Consider the following 25,610-nt stretch of genomic DNA (forward strand, 5'->3'; position numbering starts at 1 on the left):
GTGTGTGTGTGATTATGTGTCAGAATGTATTTACTGTATGGCCCAAGATAGAGCCTCTTCTTCCAGTGTGGCCCAGAAACGCCGAAAGGTTAGACGCCCCTGCAAGGGTTTGCAGGGGTCGGCCCATCAGGCAGATGCTTCAGCAGTGCTGACCAGGTACTTTCAGACTGACGGGCTTAAGATTTCATTCCTGGGGGAGGCTGGCATGGTAATCAAATTAGGTGTTAAGCCTTGGTGTGGTCATGGGGGACCTGTTGTTTCTTTAACACTAGAGATCTAGGAATATAGTTATGTGTGAACTGTAGGCAACGAGCGAGGCTGAAGCTCTGGACAGGGCCTCCCGGGCTCCAGCACAGGGAGAGGATGGGCACTCTAAACACTATCTGCAGAATATGCAACTCCCATACTATTTTATAGATTTAATGATTATTTCATATGAGCGGGTATTTTCTTAAATAAGTCAACCTTATGTTAGTAGTGTCTCTGCATAATAAAAGGTATGCTTGATTATTGATAAATATGCCACAAAAAGAGAGCAACGCGAAAGCTGCCATCCCAACCTTTGTGTCATGGCATGACCTTAGGAAAGCAAGTGGCTCTAAGCTGTCCCGTGGAAAGCTTGGGAATAAGGGAAATAAAGTCATCTTCTGCAAGATAAACTAGTAAAACGTGCAATAGCAAATAATGGATGTGATAAGAAACTAATAGATTGTAACTGGATGATGATAGGAATTTGAAAAGTATTTTCACTCCATATTGCGTACAGAATCTTATTGTAACAATATCAAGCTGCCTAATCAATGTATTGTATCCTCTCCAGGGAAAGAGAACAGAAGAAAGTAAAGAAGAGAAAAAGAGAAGCCGGGTTCTCTTTTCTGGGTATATGGTGCATTTTAAGTACACAGAGAAATCCCTCCCATTGCATATGCACAACTGGTACGTATTTCTCAATTTAATATGAAAAATAATATAAAGAACATGACTAAAAATGAAAAACAATTAAGTACAATTTTCCATGGTCCACTCTAGGTGAAATGTTCTCTTTGCCAATTTTATATTATTTAGGATCCTAGTGGTTGTTATTTTGCTCTCTAGATAGACAAGAAAGAGAGTGACCTGAATGGGAAACTCAAACTTTGTGGTCACAAGAAATTGAGGTACACCCTTAAAATTTAATGGCCTGATGCATGTACTTCAATATCTTATAAGTTGGAGTAATGTGAGTCAGCTGAGCACAATCAATTCTGAGCACTGAAGCCTGAGAATCAGACCATGGTTTATTATAAAGTCGAAAGATAATGCTACCCTTCAAGAGCTCCTCCTAAGCTGGTAACTAGAGTTCTTTTGATAACACTCCAATTTCATTGCACCCCACCTTTTTTTTTTTTTTTTTTAGCTTTACAAACATGTGAGTGGTATTCAGCTTCTATTACATGCACCAAATACCTGGCACAAAGGCACAGGCACTTTGATCAGTGCCTGATCAAAGGCACAGGGAGTTTATCAAACTGAACTAAGACTCCTGCTCTATTCATTCCAGAGGAATCAAGATTGGGAAATAATCCTAACTTCTCTACGGTCTATAAGAGCTAGATGATTAAAAATGGCTTCCAGTTTATATTCAAAATCTGCCCATGGAATTTTGGATCATGTAAAGCCAGCTCTTACCAATCCTGCCTAATTCCACTGCTTTGGTAGCCTACAACCAACTCCCTAAGGTTAGAAACACTGATCTCACCATTTTGAGATTTCTCAATTCCTGCCCTGTTTCCAGTCTATTGAAATTTAGCACACAGTGTGCCTCAAGCACCCCTATCTCCTAACTGAGGCATTGATTTTAAGTCTAGGCAATCAGTTCAGACTTTCTCTTCCTTATGGTATTTGCTCTCAAGAGCTTATAGCCTCTGTGAGGTCATCCTAATTCATCAGTCAGGTCCGATAACTTTGAACTTCAAAGGGAATGAAGTCTAGTTTATAATGCCATTTTCCCCTGAAGACTCCATTTACTTCTATTTTAAATTCATGCATATAATGAGAGCTATGGGGAGACAACGTTATATTCCCTAAGGACCGTAACTAAACCTCAGGCTTTTGACAAGAAAAATAAAACAAAAAACAAAACAAACTCCTCCCTTTTTACTGTTTTCCTAAAACAATGCCTTGGTTTTTCACAATCCGAAGGGCCTCCCAAGTAGTTCTTCCTAGAACAGAAGGAATCTGCCCCACCGATGTCTCAAGAAATAGAAAACTATTAGCAACTTTAAATGTTAGCTCCATATTCTCTACCCCTCCAAAAATAATTACATTTTGATCACTATCCAGAAATCCTTATCATAACTTATTTAATGCAATCCGCACAAGAATTTTATAAAACAAGCATTTTTGTCATCCTTTTACAGACATAGCACCTATAGTCCAGACACAGCGTACGTGGCCAAGCCTAGATTCCAGCGTACGTGGCTCTTCATCTTACCCATGATGCCATTGTCCCAATTAACAACTGGCAGGAATTAATATATCAGGCTGCTCTGTCACTGAGCCAGGAGCTAAGAAATGGGGACACCTGGCAGGTACATTTGATGGAGGTATAAGTGAGGGACAGAAGACAAAGGGAGATGAGCCATACAAGTATTCTGCTCAGAAAACACAGACTTCAGATATATTGTGGCTGAGAGCATGGTTGACTTGGACACACGGGAGGAGGTGGAAAAGAGGATGAATTCCTAAAACGAACAATTGTCAAAAAGATGTGCTTAGCTCAAGCAGCTGTTGCTTTGGGTTGTCCCTGGATCCCGGATTCTTGTTTCTGTATTTTAACTTTAATAAAACCTGCTTCTCTGTCCCTCTCTCTTTTGAACCCCCCCCCCCAGGCTTCAATATCTGCATATTTTCACCTTGTCTTTTAACCCTGACTCTTACAAAGTTTCTCTGGTTGGAGTGGAAAAGCAGTTAATATTAGGCAACCGTTGCCCAGTTTTTGCACAGTGCTGCAGGGAGAAATGCGTGCTGTAATGTAAGGGCTTCTCGTCAGGCATTTATTCCCCTTCTCTTCCAGCCAAGACCAGCCAGGATCAGCGCACTTCAAAGCCTCCAAAGAGCCAGTTGGGCCCCTCTTGCTGTGCAGTCATCAGACTATATGTTGCACAACACAAGCAATTTTTTAAATATGTTTTCTAAAAAATTTAAAAAGTGGTTTACCTAAGAGGTCTGCTTCCTTGATTTTCAGATCTTAACAAATGACTAGTTTTATCTCATCTAGGTCTTTTGAGGAGGTTCTTTCACTTGAGACTTTATGACAAAAATAGGTCATCTGATAACGACTGTTTTATGTTGTGAACTCAGGAACGACTACACACATTTGCATGCATTGCACAAGATCTTTTGACATTATTTTGCAATTTATGTTTGTTAGGGAATGAGCAAAAGTCTCAGTGGCAGCTTGGCCAGGAGAAGCAGCTCTTTGCTCCTTGGTTCCAGATTTATTATATAATCCAGATTCTTCTGCTGGTGTTAGGTTATTGTACCATCCTCAGCGGTGGCAACCACTTCTGTGTATCTGAATTAAAGAATTCTCAGTTCTTGCATTAGTTAAAAGATCACTTTTCTTACAGATTTTTAAGGTAGTAAAATGTAAAGGAAGTTGTTTTCTTCCAATGTCATTGGTAAACACCTAGAAATAGCCTTTTATGCGTTTGTTTTTTTCACCTCTGACATTGTAAACAACGTGCATATTAAAAAGCAAATTGGAAGTTTTGGTGTTTGCTTTTCTCTAAGTTCCAGCAGTATTACCCCCTGATAGTACCATCTAGCTAAAGGGAACAAAAGGAATAAGGGCAAACTATGCGTGAAATGTAGCAGAGCGTACTTTTAGCAGGGCGACTAAAGGGATGGCACTGGAATCCAGCTTTTATGAAAGCGAGCCCTCTGTGTAGTCAGCCCGGGCACAGGACTAACGTGCCGCGGAGCAGCAGGACTGGCAGCAGCAGGGCTCCCCTTCGCGGTCCCAGAGTTTGATGTGAGTGACAGCTTCCTTCAATGTCCTTTCATGCGCTCCCATCGTCGTCCTTCGTGAGCAAGCAGGGCTAACATATTATTCACAGCCACCAGAGAAGAGCATACAGGTCATCTTGGCAGCATCAAACGGGGAGATAAAACTCTGCAGAATCCAAACATTTATTCATCTTCACACTGATGATGTTGCGGCAGATGGACCAATTTTTCTTGACCAGCTTTTCCAACTGTCTCCAGGATGTTAACTTCATATATTTTTAAAAGGGCAATACGTCTTTTATTTTGACCATGTTCTATATTTTTCATGCTGTTTCAGTCTTCTCATTTTTTCTCTCTGTAGTTCATTTTGGATATTTTCTAATGGCATATCTTTGAATTTCCAATCCTGTCTGCTGATTTTCCCATCTTCTGTTAAACCCAGCAAATGTTCTTAAATTCAGCTATTACATTGAATAGCTCTAAATTTTTTTAAAAATCCTTGTCATGGGTTCTACTTATCTGTTGAAATACTCAAAAAGATGAAAATATGATAAATACTTTATATCTTTATCTACTTTTGTCTATCATTTGCTCTGCTGGCTTTAGCACAATCCTAGCAATTCTGAAATCATTTTCTACTTACTCCAGTGTCTAGATAGTCCATTGGTTTGCTTCTATTAATGTTTATTTCATTATGATGGCAATAGAAAGCCTGTCCAGACCATTGGGAGCAGGCTGAGGGTGGGGAGCCGAAGGGGCATCCTGGGGAGATCAGCCAAACAGCCCGGGGCCATGGTGAGGCCGTGCCAAGATCCAGGGGCGGCTGTGTTGTCCAGGAAACCAAGCACAGGCTTCCCTGCCCCTGGGGCAAGATGGCAGCAGGAGGAAGTCCTTACACTGAGCACACACAAGGCTGGCAAGATAATTGTATAAGAGCAAAAAAGCCCTCCTATCCCATTCCAGTACCATATTGGGGGTGGGACCACAGGTAGGCAGACACACGTGCTATAGAAGTTAAAATGGTGGCAGGGGGAGGTGCTGGACCAAAAAGGCTGTCAGTCTAGCCAGGAGAAAGAAGGGATTAGCTGGGAGGTGGACCCACCCAAAGCATGCAAAAGTATAGGAAGATTAATTGCTTCCTTTTGAGAAAGTACCTGGGCTGTCCCATATCCAAAACTAATATAAACCCAGGGGGAGGAAGGAATCTCTCCCTTGCTCATCTGCAGTTCACTGCTCAGGACCTGAACTCAGATGGTACACTGGCCTGTCCTCTCTGTGGGCTAGGCGACTGCTAAGTCACTGACCCATGCCTTGAGGAGGCAGTCTCTCTCCCTCTTGCCAACCTGGTGGAGCATTTGGCAGTGCATTTGTGTGCTCTCTGACTCAGGAATATGCGACTTTGGGACCTTAGAAGCCCTATGACCAGTAGTGGCACCTGCACTACATGCAGCTTCCAAGAGGGAGGCTAAAGCTAGAAAGCAGCTGAGAACAAGATAAACCACCTGGATGACCACTTTGTAGCCACCTTATGCTCCAAAGGATAGTACTTTAAAATGGAGCAGGAATTCTGGGCACTGCCTTTTGTTTTAGTCTTGCTGCGGATGGCTGGGTTTTGTCTGGGTTTTGTGGAGGAGATGAGCTTTGAGATGGGGAACACCCCACCTTCTCCCGGTCTGTTCATCATTCGAATAAAACCTTTTTACTTTTCTCACCAGCCTCTGCCTCAACAGTTGCCTTTTGGGGGTAGCAAGGAGCCGAAGCCCACTTCTGTTGGGTAACAATTATTATTGGTAATTTTTTTTCATGTTTCTTGCCTATCTAATGATTTTTATTGTATGTGTTATGGACTGAATGTTTGTGTCCTTCCAAAATTAATATGCTGAAGCCCTAACCCTTAATGTGATTACATAAGGAAATAAAACCTTTACAGAAGTAGTTAAGGTTAAATGAGGTTATAAGGGTGGGATCCTGCTCTGATAGGATTAGTGTCTTTATCAGAAGGCACACCAGAAAGGTTACTTTATCTCTCTGAACGCACAAATGTGAGGGCCTGTGAGCACCCAGCAGAATGGCGGCCACCTACTAGCCAAGAGAGAAAGGTTCAGAATGAAACCTACTTTGCCAGAACTTTGATCTTGGAATTCCAAATTTCCAGAACTGCGAGAAATAAATTTCCATCATTTAAGTTATCCGGCCTTTTATGGCAGCCCAAGTCAACTAATGCTAAATGATAGAGAAGCTGTTGCGGTTCAGAATGAGCCACTCCAAGATGTGCGTCAGTGTATACGGATTACTTTGAGCTAAACGCAATTTTAGCTTCAGGCTCGGGAGGGTCTCCTGGCCTTTCCTTTAACTTCTGGAAGACCTTAAAATCAGGGGCCTTGCCCCAAATAAGAGATTATCAGAGATAACTTCTTTTGACCTATCTCCAAGGCAGGGCAAGCTTCTGTTTCTTAACTGCCTGTTCTTCATGTCATCCCACAATCTCCCTTGGAAATCCCCAAGTGCTTTACTTCATCCCTGGCTTGGGATGTCTTCTATGCCTCAATTCCTCTTTCTATTTTTGAACCTGTCATGTATATGGAGTATCTTACTCATGTATGCAGGGTTCCCAAGCATACATATGTATTACATTTGGTTGATTTCTTTTGATAATCTGTCTCATGTCTATTTGATGATTGGACTAGCCAGAAGAACTGCAAGGGTAGAGGAAAACTTGTTCCTCCCCTACAAGGCTCCGAATTATATTAACTTTTTCAGGGCAGTTGAGTTTTCTGTTGGCAGGCAGGTAAATTACCTGCGGATTAACTTGTTCCTGTATTTCAGATTTGAGTTACACCTAGATTAAAGCCCTTATTTCTAAAGCACGGTCCTCACTTCTAGAATGTCCAGGCTGTTCACAAAGTTCTTTAAACTCTGGCTAGGGCTCACCCCCTGTGTCTTCCCAGGACTCAGATCTCTGAAATCCCCACCTAGCTGTCAGACCCAAGGCAGTTGCTCTTTTACCAGGCCTCCTAGAGGCTCACCGGACAATGTGCAACCCAGGAAATGGCCAAGGTGCCAGGGGCATTTCTGGCAAATATCTGGGGTTCTCTCTCTGTGGCTATCCTCTGTGACCCTTTAACCTTCTGAACCCAACTGGACTCTACCTCTTACTGTTGTCTGGGCTCCACTTTCATGGACAAGAAGTCCTTCAGATGCTCCCAACAAGAAAATGTGGTGAATGTGGGACAAAATTCAAGTACACACTCTCCTTCAGGGGTGGCAGGTTGTTTCCTAATGCTTCCAAAATAGCTCTTTTGTGTATTTTAGTTAGCTTTTATAGCTTTTTCCTGTCGGAGAGAAAGTCCAATCATGGCCCATATCAGATTTGTCCTTACCTAATATTGAACTAACTAAACAATAACAATAAATATTCCCCCTCAAGTTAAAAAAAAAAATCATGAGCATCAGCAAAATGAAGGAAGAGGTATGATTTCTTGCCTTTAAACTTCACAATGAAACTTCTGATGAAATTTAAAAAAAAAAAAAAAAAAAAGCCATGGTATAAACTGCCCTGCCTTCTAGAAGCAGAATGGATGAGTCCTCAGATCCTGAGTGAGAAAACCCTAAAAAATTGCAGTGAAATGAATGACAAATTTTTCTTATCCTTTTGTGACATGAGGAAGGGACGGAAGGAGTAGTCATCATGAAAATGGCTTCGGGCTCCAAGAAAGAATAAGGGAAGCCACCTCAAGCCTGAAAGAATCTTTTCTTTGGAATGTTGTTTGACCCTGACTCTTGCCCTAGGTCCTGGTACAGGGTCTTTAATAAAACCTCGGAGAAAAGCAGCAGATCATGTAACCGTTAACAGAGGCTCCACAGAGACTCAGATGACTTCTCTCTGCTTTATCTCCTCATCTCAGGATGGTAGACAGAGTGAAATGCGCAGCCCTCAAACCATTCCTTCACAGAGACAACAAACAGGTGTCACACAAGGTAAGAGCAGAGCCAAGTAGAATTCACTTATTATGTGTCACAGGAAATATATGTGATTAAAAAATAAGCAATATAATGTAGGTATAAATAGGTATGAAAAAAGAAGAAAAGGATTATAATAAAAAGTTGAGCAACAAAAAAATAAATTAAAAACAATAGAAAAGGAAGAGATAACTATTCTCAATTATACAATACAGCACCTGTAAGATCTTCTTGAAAACATTACTTAATGAAGAAATGAAGGAATTAATCAAAATAAAGAACCAGTAATAGAAAATCTATGATAAAATAATTAAATGCATTTACCTATTTTGCATAAGTTTAGACCACTTTGGGATTTAGAATTACAGAACAAACACAAACGTAAATCTTGATGAAGAATAAATAATACAGAAGTAAAAGTATAGGAGGAAGGAAGAGGGAGGGAGAGGTATAAATAAGAGAGCTGATTTCTTCCTTTTTAAATAGTAAGAAGTCAAATGATATTGACTAAAACAAATAATGGTTAAATATAAACCATATAAATATATAAATAACTATATAAATATAAGCAAATATAAGGTTAAACACAATGAATTCATACCTGAGTTTGTATAACAAATTTACCTTTAGAGGAATCTTTAGGCTAGAATATCCCAAGGCTATATTTATAAAGACCTAAAGTTCAGTCATCTTTTAAGGTTTACTTTAACCTCTTTATCTTCTGCTTGTGTATTTTTAAATTTAAAATAGCTTTTAATTATTTATTTAAAATATGTGATAGCAGTTAGCAAAGCTATCTGACATTGAGCATATCTATTAATTCAACTGTGTTCTACAGTATCTGGAATGATGGTTCTCTGACGGTAACAACGGTCATTTCTGGATAGTGTGATTTGGGGGGTGAGTTTTTACTTCTTTATATTTTTTTCTATTACTTGAATTATTTACAATGAACATGATTAGCAACTATAAACACATACACAAAATTCTCGTTTTTAATGCTTTTGGGTTATACTGACTCTTTATCTACTAGTTCTATGTTAAAAGTTTTAACGTAAGGCTGAAGGCAGTCTAAGAGACTGAAAGATGACAAGACCTCTCCCCAGGGAAACTCCTGCCCAGCAAACACATATTGTGTAGCCGTAAGTGCAGAGTGTTCTCTGTCCTTACTGATCCATGAAGCAGGCAACATAAGGGAGGCTGGCTCCTTTTTGCTGCTTCTGAGACAAAGAAAACACTCCCATTGAATAGAGGATATATTCTGAAGATACAGCACTGGTCTCAGGCTCCAATACAGCTATTCATCTCTCTTGACATCGTACATCCCAAGAACTGGAGGTTGTGCATGCAGATAAATGCTCCCGTAGTAGAGAGAGGACTGCTGGTCTATGTGGGCTAAGTAGGAAAGCAGAGGAACAGGTTCCGTAGAAAAGGTCCCAAAGCACTGCTACAAAAGAGGACTGGCCTGAGACCTCTCCAATAATTCCAATTAGATAAGCAAGACAAAGTGGGATTTTCAATTTAAGTCTTTGTAAATAGGAGATGTATCTATCTATTTATCTACCTACATCTATTTATTCATGGATATTTTGTATTAAATCCTTCCACAAATACATGATTGGCTAAAGAAAGAAGGTAGCATGTGAGCCCTAAACATCTTAATGCCACAAAATTGTATATAATTGGATTTCTATAAACTGCTACATAATCAACACGGGCAATGCTTTCAAGACACTTGACTTCAATGACTTCCTGCATGCTGAGACATAAAAATTTTTTTCCAGATCTTTTTCCTGAACTTTAGACCCATATGGTCAACTTCTTACTGGTTATTCTATCCCAAATTCAGCAAGTGAAAAAAAAAATCAAATATCCCCATCGCAACATAATTCCTTTCATTCATTCAACAACTGCTTTTTGAATGCTCACTATGCGTCAAGCATGATGGTAGAGGCTAGAAATAGAGACACGTACGATATATCCCTACATTCAGAAAGTTCAGGTTTAATGGAGATTGAGAAATAAAAATGAGTTTAATGTAAACATGATGATAGATAACAGGGTTCTATTTAATATAGAATAAGGTCATCTGATGCACACATATGCTGGGAAGAGAGCCTAACGATCAGGAAAATCATAGAGGGTAAATCTGAGCTTTTTCAAAGAATTAGCAGGACAATGAAGTGAGTTTCTACGTCAGTACTGGCCCTGGAAAATGCTCCACCTCCCACCCCATTACATCTCTTCCACCAAGGACATAATGCGGATTGTGCACTTAGCCCTCACTCCCTGTTTGCCCTATATCCCAGTGATTTTCTGGAGGCCACCTGGTATCTTGGTAAAAACACCCAGATTCTGAAGGGGAAAAAAAAAAATAGCCAGGGTGTTTCCTGCTCCTTTGATAGTCTTTGGGAAATCCTTTAACCTGCTGAAACTCACCTCTTCATCTGTGAAAGGCTAAACATTATGAAACTAGTGCTTATCCCAAAGGACGTATAAGTATCAAATGAGATGACAGGTGGAAGCAGGTCTAGCACAGCACAAAAATTAACCATCTTTGTTAGATTTTGAGCATGAGTTTGACGTCAATTAAAACATAAATACTGATCTTGTAAGGAGGACATGAAGCTTTTGGAACTGTCTCAAATATGTAGCAATAAATTTTAATTGAATCAGTACTGATGCCCTTCCTAGCATATCTGAGCTTCCAATCCGCCCTGGACTTCATTCCAACAAGATACTGGCCTTAGACAAGTTATTGATCTTCTCTTTCAGTTTCTTCTTAGGTTTCGGGGGGATAATTAAACGGACCTCAAAGGGATGTTTTGAGCATCGTTTAAAATCAGGAATAGAAAACACCACGTAGTGCTGATTTCACACGCAACATTTTAACTAAATAAAGAGGTCTTTGTGCAAGAAGCTAAAGGCCAGGAACTGAGCAGGGGAATAAAGGAAATTTGACTCTGGTGCCCCTAAGAGACGGCGGATAGTCCGTGCTCTCCTTGGGGGAGGCAGCACCTCGGCGGGAGCGGGTCCCTGGCCCCAGTAGGGGGCGCCGAAGTGCCGCACTGCAGTATCCTGGCGGCGGAGCGTCGCGGCCCCGGCCCGGCTGAGCTCGCGCGCGTCCTGCCGCAGTCCTTGGCCGCTAGTCGGGGCGAGTGCAAGCGAGGAGACTCCCGCCAGTCCGCCCGCACTTGCTGGGGCCGCCGCTGCTCACAATCGCGATCACAGCCCAGCAACTCGGAAACGCAGCCTGCACCCTGGGCTACGCGGTGTGGGAGGGCTTCACGGTCCCGGGAGGGACCGATTCCAAACTTGCAGGGGGCCGCCGTCCTCCCGGGCCTGGAGATTGTGAACAGGTGAGTGTCACGCACGTGCCCAGGTGGTTCTTTCGGGACGATTTCCTGCAGTCCTCCGATGTTCCTCAACGCTCGGCTTCTGGGTGGATCCTCCAGGTCCCTGGGTCTCCCAGGGAGGCTCTGGGTCTCGCTGAGAGGGAGATGTGAGCGCCGGCGCCCAGAGTTTGACAGCGCCCTCCGAGCTGGGACCGAGAATACCCTTTTGACTTGGACTGCCTTTTCTCTCTAGGCTGCCAGCAAGTAACCTGCAGGCGGCAGTGGGCTTGTTTGTTTATCATTCCAGATACCTGTTGCTTTCGGAGCAGCGCCATAGCCATGGGTCTTGTACAATTATTCTCATCGTCGTGGGTGCTGCGTCGTAAGATGAGGGAAAATTCCCAGTCATGAGATGAGGAAAACTTGGTTTCAGAGCTAGAGAAGGCGCAGCCCAAAGAGAATTTCATTCCCACGACCGGACTAGATTCTTTGCTTCCCTAAACAGCTGCACTTTATTTTAATGATAAATGCAGAAGTTAGAAAAACTATTACCTTATAAAGATGCTTGCTTTTTACGCACCGCCCCCCCCCCCACGAGGAAGTGGAAAACATGGGCCTTGACAAGTAGTCTTGGGAATGATATATTATGAATGAAGGCTTTCCTTAAGTATATATATTTAAATGAGGTCATTAATGACCTAAATGTCATAGGTCTAACAGATTGTAAGCTGCTGCTGGAGGTAGCCACTCTGTTTCCATACGCCTAGTGTTAAGTGTGGAATGAATCAATCATTGCATTAATATCAACATAGGATTTGGAGGCTGGCTTCTTTTTATCTTCTTTCTAAGCTTTCTTTTAGGTCTTTTATGTTTAGAGGAAAAAAACATCACCATTTATCTCTCAAATATCTAGGTGTGATTTTGGCTTTAGGAGTGATAGAAACTCAGAAGTTTTTGTCCTAATAAAGCACTGTCTATATAGAAAGTGAATGGCAGCTTCTACACTCAGCGAGAACACTTCTGCACAACATTAAGACAAATGTGTTTTTTAGATCCAAGTTATGGAAGATCTTGGTTTATAAATTATTTTGAACATCATAAATTTGGCAACAGGTCACTTATTACAATAATTTACACATTTATCTTTGTCTTTTGCCTTTGTCAAATGTAACTTTTCACATTTCATGAGAGAAATAAAATATTGACGGCTATATGTCAGCTTGTGTCTTGTGTTAAGTCATTTTTCTAAACATGACATAAGATTGACAATAACCAGCTGTATCTTTGCTCAATTATAAGTGAAAAAAATAATCCAAACAATTGCTTTTTCTTATGTGGAATTCCTATTCCTCTGAGGCCTTTTGGGAGTTACTGAAATATTTGACTTACCAAATGTTTTTAAAAATCACATTTGATGATTACTTTCATGAAACATCAAATAGGTAATTAGATTGATTTTATGTGCATGGGAATTAACAATTTTGCATTGTTTTTTATACCAGCTCCAGACACTTGCACAGTCTATGTTTCAAGAAAATGCTTGCCATTCTCATACAGAATTTACATAGTTAATGTATCTTTATATGTAATGCTTCTCTGAAACTTCTGCAATGAAGCACGAAACATAAGAGGCCTCTTCTTAATGAATGCATATAAAATTAAAATAAGGTAATCCTTTTATCTTTGGCCAAAATATGGGACTGGACAGATTACAGATGTTAAAGCTTCTGGGTTTGTACCATTAATGATTACTAAGAAGTTTGTTCATTATTGGGGAAGAAGTAAACACTAGCTAATGTTACTGTTAACCTTTTCATCCTTCAGAAGAGGCTCTGGCACTTTGGAAATCAGCAAATTCTAAATTTGTTAGGTACAGGTTGATGGCTCAGATGCATAATGAATAAAACAATTATGTGTTAGTGTCTTTGTGGAAATACTTTTTCAGAAGGATTTTTACTTTTATCTTCCACTGGAAGAGCTGTTTTTGAAAATTTGTAGATGACAAAACACTGACAGGAGCATTTAGATAACAAATTTGTATTTCAAAATCCTTTTTTACAGAGTAGAAAAATGGATGAAGACCGATGTGATTAAGTTTAACAAGGATAAAAACGAAGTCTTTGTATTTAGGTTTAAAACATTGACTGCAGAAGTTCAGAATGCGCAAGTCTGCAGCTCATGTGGAAGATGAGAGCCTCCATATATGAGTGGTTGTGCGGCAATACCACCACAGTGCCCAGATAATCAATCGGGAAAATCTCAGTGAACTTCTGCTGGGTCAGTCTGTCAGGTCACATCTCACATGGTGAATGCAATAGATGCCGCATTTTTAGACTGATCAAAATGGCAAGTGCCAAAGGAGAGAGCTGCATACGGTGAAGATGGAAAGTGAGGGTCAAAAAAACGTGTAACACCATACATCCTATCATGAACAAGGGAAGATGCTGGCCCGTGTTTTACCAAGAAAGTAGTCAGGATAGGACAAATGGCCATCATAGCTGCTAGATTTCTTGAAGGGTTCTGAGCGAAAGAAAAGAAAAAGCTGACTTAATCCTCCTCCTTCCCCTCCATACCTGAAAGTGGTAAATTAGACACAGGATGGTTGTTAGATGATTGTCTGATCATAACAAAGGATTCCTGAGGTGGCTGGAGGAATCTTTCGTTGACTCCAAGGCTCTTTTCTATGGTAGTAACAACCTAGGTGTCCTTCCTAAAGCACCCACCTATATAAAATGCACTTACGTTGTATGTAACGTAATTTCCCAAGTGTTAGGACAATACCGTAAGATAATTTACTTGAAGTCATAGGAAAAAAAATCAAAAGCCAGGACATAGCATTTGTCTTTTGTGTACCAGGGCATGGTGCCTAGAGAAATATTAAAATATGATCTAACTATTATATATCAATTCCTGGAACATGCATATCTATCACATGACTTGATCATGTGATCTAGTGTGAACTGAGATAAAATTTAAACCTTGAAAAGCAAGTTACATTGGGGTTGACTGATATGAATGTATATTACTTGTCCCAAAGGGAAATAAAGAGTTCCAAATATGACTCCTCCCATCAGATATGTCTGCATCTTGGATGTTTACAAACACAGGGTAAATGCATATCGTCACGTACTTCAAATTACTGACAACCGATGCCTTCATAAAAATATTCTTTGAGGAAGTACTTTAGAAAATGCTATTGTGAGTGAAAATGCATATGCTTTAGAACAAAAACATATTGAAGTTCAAGTCCTGGATCTGTCATTTCATAGTTGAGTATTTTACAGTAAATTACTATAGCCCTCTCACAGTATGTGGTGAAGGTCAAAAGGGAAAACAATAAAGTCCAATGGTGGCTGGTGTAGAGGAGATGCTTAATAAATGTTAGTTCCTTTCTACAGTCATTTATGAATTCCTAAACCTCTTGTCTTTAAAGATTGCAGATTTACAATGATATGGTGAACCCAAAGGCTGGAACCACAACGATTTTCTCAGCTCTTCAGTTTGAACGACAGTGAGTTGAGTTGTCTACCAACCCCCAGTATGGCTAAAAGTGCAGAGGTCAAATTGGCAATATTTGGAAGAGCAGGCGTGGGCAAGTCAGGTAAGTTTTTTTGTGGTTGTTGGAGTGTGTGTGTATGTGCGTATGTTTGTCTTTGTTACTGCCTCCTAGGATCGGGCAGGAGGGTGGTTGGCATTTTTTATATTCTCATGTGTTCTTTTAGATGAAGTCTCTTTATCTAGAACTTTTATTTTGCATAGCAAAGTTTTATGTATTCTTTTGTGTGTTCATGATAAAGTGGCTTCATTAATAATACACAAGGCAATGGATATATCATATGTCTTGGTATTCTAGGGAAGGATATTAAACAAACCTCCAAAGAAATCAGATTGCGGAAATTAAAAATATATTTGTCCTTTTTTCTCTAAATGCAATCCTGAGGGGCCAATTTTATATCTCATTCATCTTAATATCCTTAGCAACCAGCCCAATGCCAAGCATGTGCTGGGTACTTCTTGAATAAATATATCTTTACAAAAAATAGAACTGCATTATTGTCTATCACTTTGAAAATCGGGGAGGACTGGCAAGAACTTAGAATGACCATGCAAGACAACTTGCGTTAGGGCCTCTGGGGTAAATTTAATGATCAAATTCTGGCTCACATGAGTAGTTCTTACAAAGTAATAATGGTTTTTTTTATGCCCCACCTGAAAAGAGGCTTGCAGACCTTTAAAATAAGGGTGAAATGGTAGAAATGAAGGTGTATCTAATCCAATTTGAAAGATAGATCTCAGATTTTATAATTAAAGAATGTGAAAGTAGGTGTTGCTGAAATGTCAGGGCAACCTGACTTTTCAGATAATGCTGCCTTGACCTCTTACTGGAGAAAAGACCCATAAAAGACTTTGCACATGGAGTTTTTGGTTCTGAGGAGAGTTTCTCTAACAGCTCTCTGGTAAGAGCGTGTGTATAGAGGGAAACCTGTTTGGATCATCCAATGCTACAGGTAATCTGCATAATCTTAAACAAACACCCATGGGCAGCTTTTAATTCTGCGACCGACCTGCGTTTTCTAACCTGCTCTCGGGTTTAATTTAGCAGCAAATCTTTCCTGTTCTCTGTCTTTCCTTTCTTCTTTTACTCTTTTCTGCTGCCACCCTTTTCTTCTACTTGTGGCTGGCTTTTGCCTCTGGCAGAAGCCAAGCAAAGAAAACAGATAGTTGGCAAGGCTGAGAAACTGCCAGCCTTCACAAGATTGAAGATAGTTTAACTCCTCCCCATTAATCTCAGTGTTTCCTGATGGCGTGCGAACCTCATTTCTGTAGCTCGTGGAAGGATCTGGGGAATGAGGAAACTGTTCCAGTGAGTGTTTGAGTGAAGGCTGAAGGCGAAGGAGCAAGTGGGAAGGCCTCTGCTCCAATAAGGGCTCAGCTCAGTCCTTTGGCTGTGGAGGGTCTAGGCCTGAGGCTGACTGTTTATTATTCACTCATTCAAAATGTATCATAGGCCATAAGGGAAGGGTGTCTATTAAACTTATCTTATTTATCAAAATAAATTCCACAGAGTTTGAAAAGTTAAAAAGTAAAATATCAGTTGCAAGAACCGCTTAGCTGTACGTATAATCATCTGAGAGGAAGCTGGGTAGCTGCTATCGAGGCGAGTCGATCAGCCTCAGCTTAGACCCTAGTTTTCTCTGTCTTTCCTCAAATTGTTTCTTCTCATTCCCTACAGATTGTTTTTCCTTAATCATTTCTTTGTCCATTTCTCCATCTTTTTCTTTTCTCTAAGCTTATTGAATGCAGGCTCCACCCTTACTGTCTTATTTTCTTTAACTCCCATTCATTGCTTAAAGCAGGGCAAGCTTCCATTGCAATCATGCTACAAAACCTGCTTTTGCTAAGGTCTCCACTGATCGATAACCAACAAATGTAATGAACATTTCCCGGTGTCCGTCTTCTGTGGCCTCTGGTTATCATCCAACACAATCACTTGTTCTTTCTAAAACTCCTTTCTTTCCAAGCTCCCAAAACATCACACCTCTTGGCTTCCTGGCTCCCTCTGCATTGCTCCTGACCAGCTGCTTTCATGGGCTGCCCTTGGTGGGTCCACCTGTCAAACACCAGGGCTTCTAGGGCTTTCCATACCCCCTTCTTGCCTTCCTCCTCCATACATCTTCCCTACTGCTGAAGCTAACACCTGCACACAGACTGCGAATTCTGATGACCTTGGCTTTATTTATGCAAAATGCAGAAGTTGAACTTGTTCACCAAAATCCTATGGTTCTTTATGAATGAATCTTCTTTAGGCTATATACATCCTATCACTTGTATTTGTTTTCACGTAAGTAAAAATGACAATGATAAACTACAAGCCTTGAAACAATTGTCTTTTTGTTCATCATTCATGCGCAGTGTTTTCCTATTTCCACATCGGACTGTTTTTCTGAGACCTTGTAACCGCACCTTACATTTAAATTGCTACTGGTTTGACTTAAGCATGAGAGACAATTCTGAAATCTTTACCCATAGTTTAGTAAAAACAGCCACAGAGTACTTCACATCTATCAGCTTTGCAACCAGACTGTAACAATGTGGAATCCATGTCTATTCTATAAATCTTTGTAAATTTGGATATATAATGTCTTTGCCTAGTCATTGTACCACATGTTCACCTTCCTATCATACAGATCCAGTCTGTATTCCAGATACATTTCCATACAGTCTGGATCTGTATGATGGGAACTTGTGCTTCATTGCTCATATTAGTAACTTTCTTTTTTTTAAGTCTACAAGAATGCAACTGCAGCTCCTCCTCCCTTACTCATATGCTTCCCCCAAAACGGATGTGATCGTCACATGGGCTCAAACTATCTGTTTCTCTCCAAACAGCCGGCACAGAAAGTATTCCTGGGGGAGCCAGCTAGAGATCTTGGGTAGTTGAAGTGGAGCAACTCTGATTTAACTTGGGTCTGAGTGAGAATTGCTGCGGAGGCCTCAGGTCTTACCTGTCCCGCACTCAATACCAAATTGAATTTGGGTTACATAAGATCCTGTTGTCCCCTGCTAACAGAAAGTAGCATGGCCTAGAGTCGCAGGCATGCATTGTCAGATTTGACTCCCAAATCTGCACTTTATCAGCTGTGGAGCTTGGCAACTTTGTCAACTTACTTAACTTTTCAATTTCCTCAAGTATAAAAAGGGCATAATAGTGCCTATCTCAAAGAATTGTTGTTGTGACTGAATAAGTTATTATATGCAAGTTTATTAGAATAGTACCTGGCACACAGTAAGTGCTCAAGAATTAGATTATAACTTCTTGAGTTATGATCATTTTAATTTGTGAGTTATTTAGTGAAACATAAAATTTAAAATATATTTACATTCAAGTGGTTTTCAGAAGTCAGAAAACTTATAAGACAAAAATTCCCTATTGCTACTCAGCACCCCCCTCCCCCACCCACCCCGCCCACACACTCACATTCTCTGTCTCTCTTTTTCTCTTAAATTGAGAGTCAGGTTAATGCCAATTACAGTGTGATAACTGATGATCATAATAATACTTCTCATGGCGTATACCTTGGAAATCTTGGGAAAATAGCCAGAGATATGTTAATGTCACCAATAAATTAACACCTTTAAATTTGAAAGTGCTTCTGGTATGTGGTAGACAGCTTCTTAAGCCCAGGTAATATATAGGCCTTTTGTGTTTAAAACAGAATTTAACATTAACCAGAACTTTTTGGTTGGCAGGTTGTCATTGTAGTAGAAGTGTCATTGTAGACAAAATTTAATAACATCTCAATTACTCAGAAACGCTGATAAAACACGTGAGAGGGGAGTGTGTGTGTGTACATATGGCAATATTTTACACATATGGCTGCATTTACGTGGTCTTTTGTACTGGGGAATTCTTCTTCCTTCTGTCTAATTTTACCATGCAGTTCTGTCTTCTGGTGAGCTTGCTTGTTGGCCCAGCGAGCTTTCCAGCTCAGCATGGTGAGCGCTGCAGCGATGCTGTACAGCCTAGAGCCACTACTTCACAGCCCATGTCACCTTCTCTTGCTCCAATAAGGCAAACATCTACTTTCACTGGCTAAGGACAAAGCCCTAATAACATGACATGTAGGACATCGATTTCCTTACTCATGTGTGGCAGCCTGTACTTTGACAGGCTCCAAGTAACTAAAGCAGTAAGACCTACCATACAACCTAGAATGCACACCATATTTATTTAAGTGCTTCTTGGATTCATAGTATTCAGATTTGTAGTGTGTGTGGGAGGGGCTGAGAGAAAAACAACTGAAATTTTGAATTTAGTTTTATAGCTGACATTCTTATTTTAGGATTGAAATATGTGCCATAGCTAAATATATTTGTTGAAATGGCTAGTCTCCGAGTTAATTGAGTAATGCTATCCTCTAATTCAAAAGCACTCATCCGTGAAGGCTTAAGTTCATAGAACTGGATTGCTAAGCTAGAAATTGGGTGCCAGACACAAATGAGCTTGTGAATTTTTTTTCCTTGACACAAAGAAAAGTGATTTACTTTTTCCTCCTTTTCCTTGTTCTTGCTTTCTTTCCCTCTCTCTCTGAACTCTCAAATGTTTTGAAAATGATTTTTCTCTTAGTTTCAAGTGAAAGAGGGACAATTTTGACTTTAAACATGACTTTTCCAAGCACTGCTTTAACACATATATGTACTTTTTTGGCTGGAGTATGTTTATGAGATCTTATATATCCTCATATACATTAAGTATAAAATATCAATAGCATCTTGGATAGATCTGTTTCCTTATGCTATGGAACTAACCTTTGTGTTTTAGAAATGTTTCTCTATTTTCAGTAGCTAAAAACCAGTTTGCTCCCTTCGTCCTGACTTAACAGTGTGGTATGATGCTTCTTGAATGTTGTTTCCAAAGTACTTCTAAAAGAAGAAGAGGGGAAATCTAGGGTGTTGGGGGTATATAAACATCTCATTACAATCATGTAGTTATTTTGAAATTCTTATTAACAACATGAAATGTATGCAAACTTTAATATTAATCTATAAGATACCTATATTTGTTTGAATACAAAAGCAACCTCTCCCCAAAACCAGGGACTAAAATGGACTGTTGGGGAAGGCGTAGCAGGTTGATTTGTGGTTTCAGTCACACAGAGGCTTCAGGGCCATTTTGAGGACCACAATTTAGGGAGTAGCCTCAGTTTTACTCATCACATATATGGGAGCACCAGCCTGTGCTTTTCCTACTGCTGGTCCCAGACAGCTCACCAAGTTCTTGGTCATTCTTGTGCTAAGGTTATATAATTAAATTGTAATGCTAATTTTTTTTTTAAATTTTTGTCTAGATATGATGAGGGACAGATTATAATTCAAGTAGTTGCAGACCTTCCACAGCTTCTGGGGGAGAGAGAGAGAGAGAGAGAGAGAGAGAGAGAGTTTTTCCTACGTAGTTGTGGAAATTGAAGAATTAGCAGAAATGAGGTTCATTCATTCCTGGTGTAGTTGGTAGTTAGAGGAATAACTGTGGGTTTTTTTTTTTAAAGGATTGGACCAAAGGGAGGAAGGTGGCATTCAGACAAGTTTGGATGGAGCTAGAAAAGTAGCCATTCCGTTGTCATAAAATATGGTGATATGGTAGGTTATTAGAGGCTTTCAGGTGTTTATACCTTTCTTTACCTGCAAAGATAGAAAAGCAAAATGAGGCACACAGCCTAGGTGTGTTGGTTTTCATTTGTTCTTTTCATCCCAAGCGGAATAAAGGGGTATTTTTGATATTGCAGGTGTACCCTTTGGCTGTGTGTGTAAGGCAGACTTCTGTGCAAGTCCTAAGTCACACCGACCTTTTCCACATGCCCAGGAAGTAAAATGGGAGGAGGGGTGCTTATGCAGCCTTAGAAAAAAAAAGTAAGCAAAAGGAAGAAAATGAAAGAAAAATGAACATCATCAGAATCAGTCATTTATTGGTAGGTTGTTATTCATTTTGTAGATTGGCAATGATCAATTCTTAGACAATCCTGTTAAGAAAAATATAATTATGGAGGAAACAATCTTGGAAAATAGAACAAAACAAAATCACTGTTTTTCAGCCTCAAAAGGACATATCTCTGTCACTGTTTTTTTTTCTATTGGAATACATTATTAAAATTCACTTGTCCTTTATTTGTAACTGATGACTAATTTATTCATTGAAATATTTTCCTGTAGTTAATTATCAGTCCTCATTCGGTTCCATTTTGATCTTGACTTGTTTTCTTGGCAACCGACAAGGACTAACTTTGAGGGAAGGGAGTGAAGGGAATTGTAAATCATCCTTGTAATTCCCCTTTTTATTCCTGGTATTTTTCCAACTTATGGGTTTGGGGAAATGAGCCAAGTTTTCAAGGTGGTACTGGCCTTGAAGCCAAAATTCCAGGGCGAACGCACCTCTGTTGCTACAGCTGCCTTTGAAAATTGATGTGGTTTCAGAAAAACAGCCATAATTTCTTCCATTTCATTAAAAATGAAAGTAGTTATATTACAAAAGAAAGGTAGTCTGAAACATATATATTTGAAGTATAAATATATGTGTGATGTGAGAGAAATATATCTGTGTGTGTATGTATATATGTATATGAGAAGAGAGATCCTTAGCCCAGATCACCCAGCTTCTTGGTGCCACAGCCAAGTCTGGAGTTCCTGTTTATGACTCTACAAATATTCTCGCAACTTTGCTACTAAATGTTCTCATTTTGTATCACTCTATTCTTTTCCACATGCTTCCAAACACCTTACATTAGGAAATGAGATGATCATTAGAATTTTGTAATATGAACCTGATAAAACTTGTGTTTTGTTTTTATAAAATAATTTCCAGTAACAAATAAATAAAATTTAGCATAGCAATAAATAAATAGATTTTTGCATAGCCAAGTTTCCTGGGAGAACTGGGTGTGTTGCCTGTCAGTACAGCTCAGACCCTCAGCAGCCCGTGTGTATGAGGGAGGCCCCTTGCAGGGCGATACTCCATTTCCTGTGGCTTTGAATCAAGTGTAAGGGAGCTGGTGAATCATGTTCTGCTTGAGAATAACTTTCTCATTATCAAAAAAAAAGAATACGTTGTAAATGTCCTGTCAATATGACGTAACCATTTTTTTTAAAAGTATCCACTGTTCTGACAGGAAAAATTAGGGTCGAAACTGTAGCTTCATCTCAATCTGCCTCTTTTTATTCATCTATCAGCTGAAACACTCATTTGCTTATTTATTTATTATTTATTTATTTATTTATTTATTTACACTGATGCAGGTAGGATAGGCTTTGAAGGTACTTTGAAAAACTGTGAGAGTGATACAAATGTGGTCTTCGTACAGTGATGTCCTTGTTACGGACATTCATACAGTTCTCCTGCTATGTTTGCTAACATGTCTGTCTGGGAAAGCAGTGTGGGGTGTTCTCTCGCTCTTTGCCGCTGGAGGCCAGAGGAACCCTCTCAGTCAGGCAGTCGGCTGTTAGTGTCCTTCCGCTGAGAACATAACATTACAGATTATCCAGGGGCTGTAGTTTCTGTGCTTTGTAATTAGACCTTTCGAATATGTAAAATAAATAGATATTGAGTCAGGGATTTTTTTTTAGGATCAGTAGATAAGAGTCTAAACTATTTAGGAGAAGGAAGCAGGGCATGTTATAGAATTGTTTGATAACCAAATTTTATCCTTATTTAAAAATTAAAGCTTTAAAACATTTAAATATTGTTGATGGAAATATTTCTCAAATAATAAGTGTATATCTGTATATTTCCCTATAATCTTAAAATATGTTTTTATTTATTTATTCAGTCATTCAACAAGTATCTGTTGAGCACTGACTTTATATTCTCAAATAGCTTGCACATAGTACAAACTACATGTACATTCCAAAAAGAACAACAGTTATTTCTGCTCATTATTATATCCTCAGAGCCTTACATAGTAATTGCTGCAGACCGGCTCCTCAGTAAAAAAATAAACTGAGTTAGACTATGCAATCTATACATGCTAATAATTTTATTAAGAGGGAGATGTATTTTAAATAGACTCTCTATGATAATCAAAGTGGGTTTTCTTGCCTTCATTTGAATATCTCCATTGACGGGAAATCAATATGACTGGAAGTAAACCATTCCACCCTTGGACAACTGTGTCAGTCACAGTCCTCCAGAGGAACAGAACCAATAGGACACACCCTATCTATCTATCTGTCATCTATCTAATTATTTATCCATTATCTGTATGTCAGCGCTGGCAAGACTGAACTCTGTAGAGAAGCTGGCAGGCTGGAAACTCAGGGAGCAATTAATGTTATAATCTTAAGGCAAAATTTCTCTTATTCTGAGAAACCTCAGGTTTTGCACTAAAGGTCTTCCAGTAATTGGATGAGTCCCACCCACATTATTAAGGCTAACTTTCTTTCCTTAATGTCAACTGATTATAGATGTTACCACATCTACAAAATACCTTCACACTAACCCCTACATTAATGTTGGATTAAAAAACTGGATACGATGGACCTGCCGAATTGGCATGGAAGACGGTCACAACTCTTCCTGTTTGTTACTTTACCTTCTTTGGAACCAAAGATCGTTCATCAGTTTCTACTTACTGACTTTATATTTCTTTTCCTTATGACAGCCCTTAACATATTCGAAGACAGCTAGCACACCGCAACCCAGGCTTGAGTTTTCCCTTCCATCATCGAGTTTAATCGTAGTCACCTAGTTTGCCCTACAGAGATCATGGTTTCTAGTCACAGCGCCATCCTCACTGCGCACCCTGCCCCATACTCCTCCAGAAAGTGCGGAGCCTGGAGGTGAACGCAGGCATTTTGGATGGGGGATGCCCAGGCCAACTCAGAGCACGATTGTGGTTTTGCTATTAGATGCTTTGCTTCTGCTAAGACAACCTGAAGTCCCTGTTGCTCACAGAGTGACCCTGGAGGCAGTGTTGGCTGCTGGGAAGTTTACTGCAAATGGGTCTTTAAAAAAAAAAGCTGTTATTGAGTCATATCTTTTCAAACCTATACCTGAGTATGCGTATTTTAACCCAAGTGTAGAAGTCTATTTTGATCTTTTTAACTACTGTTTTGTTTGATTTTAATATATCCTCTGTGTTGTCAGGAGCCCTTTGGATCCAACATAGGTATCATCCTTCCCCACTTTCTGCCATCTACAAGTATGTTGGTTTTGGAACATTATAGGCCCTTGATGCTCATATTGGAACACAGAATTTTCCACTTTGGTATTATTTAGCTCATTGAAATGATGAAGAATCCCATTGAGGTTTTGGGATAATAAAGCTGGCGAAGAAAAACGAAGGTCTTTGGCTCTTGGGGAGGGGGCATTAACATTGTATCGTATTACTTCCCTGTTCAGTAAGTAAGCTCTGTTTAGATTTGCCATTAAAGGGTGATCTGGGAGGAAGCCTTACAGTTATAATCCCTTGTTTAATATTTATTTAACATTTGCTGTTTCTGTCTCACATTCTTGTCTTAGGACTCAAGGTATATTGCTATGTAAAGTGTATAAGAGTGATTAACTTTTATTGGTCCAAGTATCAATTCTATACATAAATTCACTTTCCAGAGACTCATTCCAAGGTCTGTACGTATACTTCTGTACTGGAAGGGCCACCTCTACGTGATTTGGGACTGCTGATGTAAAGCAGAGCTGAGGCCAGGAAAGGGTTTTCTCCACTGGGTTACATTGGTAGGTACCAAACTGTAGCCTGCCTCAGAATCATACAGAAGGCTCATTAAAATATATGCTTTAAGACCTCATTCCCAGAGGTTCTGATTCAGGAGGCCTGTAGAAGGGCCAGAAAATTTGTATTTCTAACAAGTTCCCAGATGATGCTTATGCCGTTGCTTTGGGGACCACATTTTGGAAACTATTGTTAAGTTTGCTAAGTCCTCAGTTTCCATTTGAAATAGGTGTTTTCACCGCTGAGAAAGCATATAGCTTTTTGTGAGCTGCATGTAATAAACATGGAGTGCCAGGCACTGCCTTGGGCACTTGTGATAATAGTGGTAAACAAAACAGACAAGCTCTCTGCCCCCAAGAACTAACATTCTAATGGCAGTAGACTAAATAATAAACCAGGAAATACTCTGTGGGGTGAACAAATGTGAGGCTTATCTCTGGTCCCTAGAATTTTCCTTCACATCTTTATATGGTAAGTTTTATTAAAAAAAAAAAAAAAAGTGTAAGCCTCAATGACTTGACATGGTGGGCTTTGGTTTTAAGATTATACTTTGAGCTGTTCAGCTATCATGGGGGTGAGTTGGCCTAAACTGCAGTATTAAGTGTCTGCAGGTTAAACTATAGTCTAAGACCATGGTACCAACTTTTCTGCTGAGAGAAGTTAAGTAGACCGCATGGGAATTGAACCCATAACTTTGAGTTTGTTAACACCAAGCTCCATCAAGTCAAATTAAGGCTAATGTGGGAACCAAATTAAAGATAGTTGTTCTTTCCACAACATTTGAAAAAAGTAATTTTAAATTGCTCTTTGATAGTACCATTTATAAAACTTACGCAATGATTTTGTAGAAAGAACTGCAGCATTAAGAAGAGTTCATAAGTTTCCACTATTTTGGGTAGAAAGATAACATCTCTTTCTCAATAATGCATTTCCTGTTTTTTTTTTTTAAAGTATTTAAAAAAGTTCTCCTTTGTTTCATGACATTGGGCAGTAACTTAAGAGGTGAAGCCAAAAACAAAAAACAGTAAGAGTAAAATATTGTAAGTATTTATCTGACTGAAAAGTATTTGGCTTTTTTTGTACCAAGAACCTCATAAATTACAACCGG

The 25,610-nt window shown here is 39.6% G+C and overlaps 1 protein-coding gene across 1 annotated transcript in view; it reads left to right on the plus strand.

The window, feature by feature from the left end:
- Positions 1-11,146: 11,146 nt before the first annotated feature.
- RERG (RAS like estrogen regulated growth inhibitor) overlaps positions 11,147-25,610 on the plus strand; it is a 100,131-nt gene continuing 85,667 nt past the window's right edge. The window contains exons 1-2 of the mRNA XM_054591398.1: positions 11,147-11,309; positions 14,719-14,886. Of these exons, the coding sequence (XP_054447373.1) occupies positions 14,826-14,886 (61 nt within the window). The 5' untranslated portion in view covers positions 11,147-11,309; positions 14,719-14,825. The remainder of the gene's footprint in view (positions 11,310-14,718; positions 14,887-25,610) is intronic.

Source organism: Pteronotus mesoamericanus, unplaced genomic scaffold, assembly GCF_021234165.1.
Source record: "Pteronotus mesoamericanus isolate MK-2021 breed Mesoamerican mustached bat unplaced genomic scaffold, CSHL_Meso_final scaffold_21, whole genome shotgun sequence".
Taxonomy (NCBI): domain Eukaryota; kingdom Metazoa; phylum Chordata; class Mammalia; order Chiroptera; family Mormoopidae; genus Pteronotus; species Pteronotus mesoamericanus.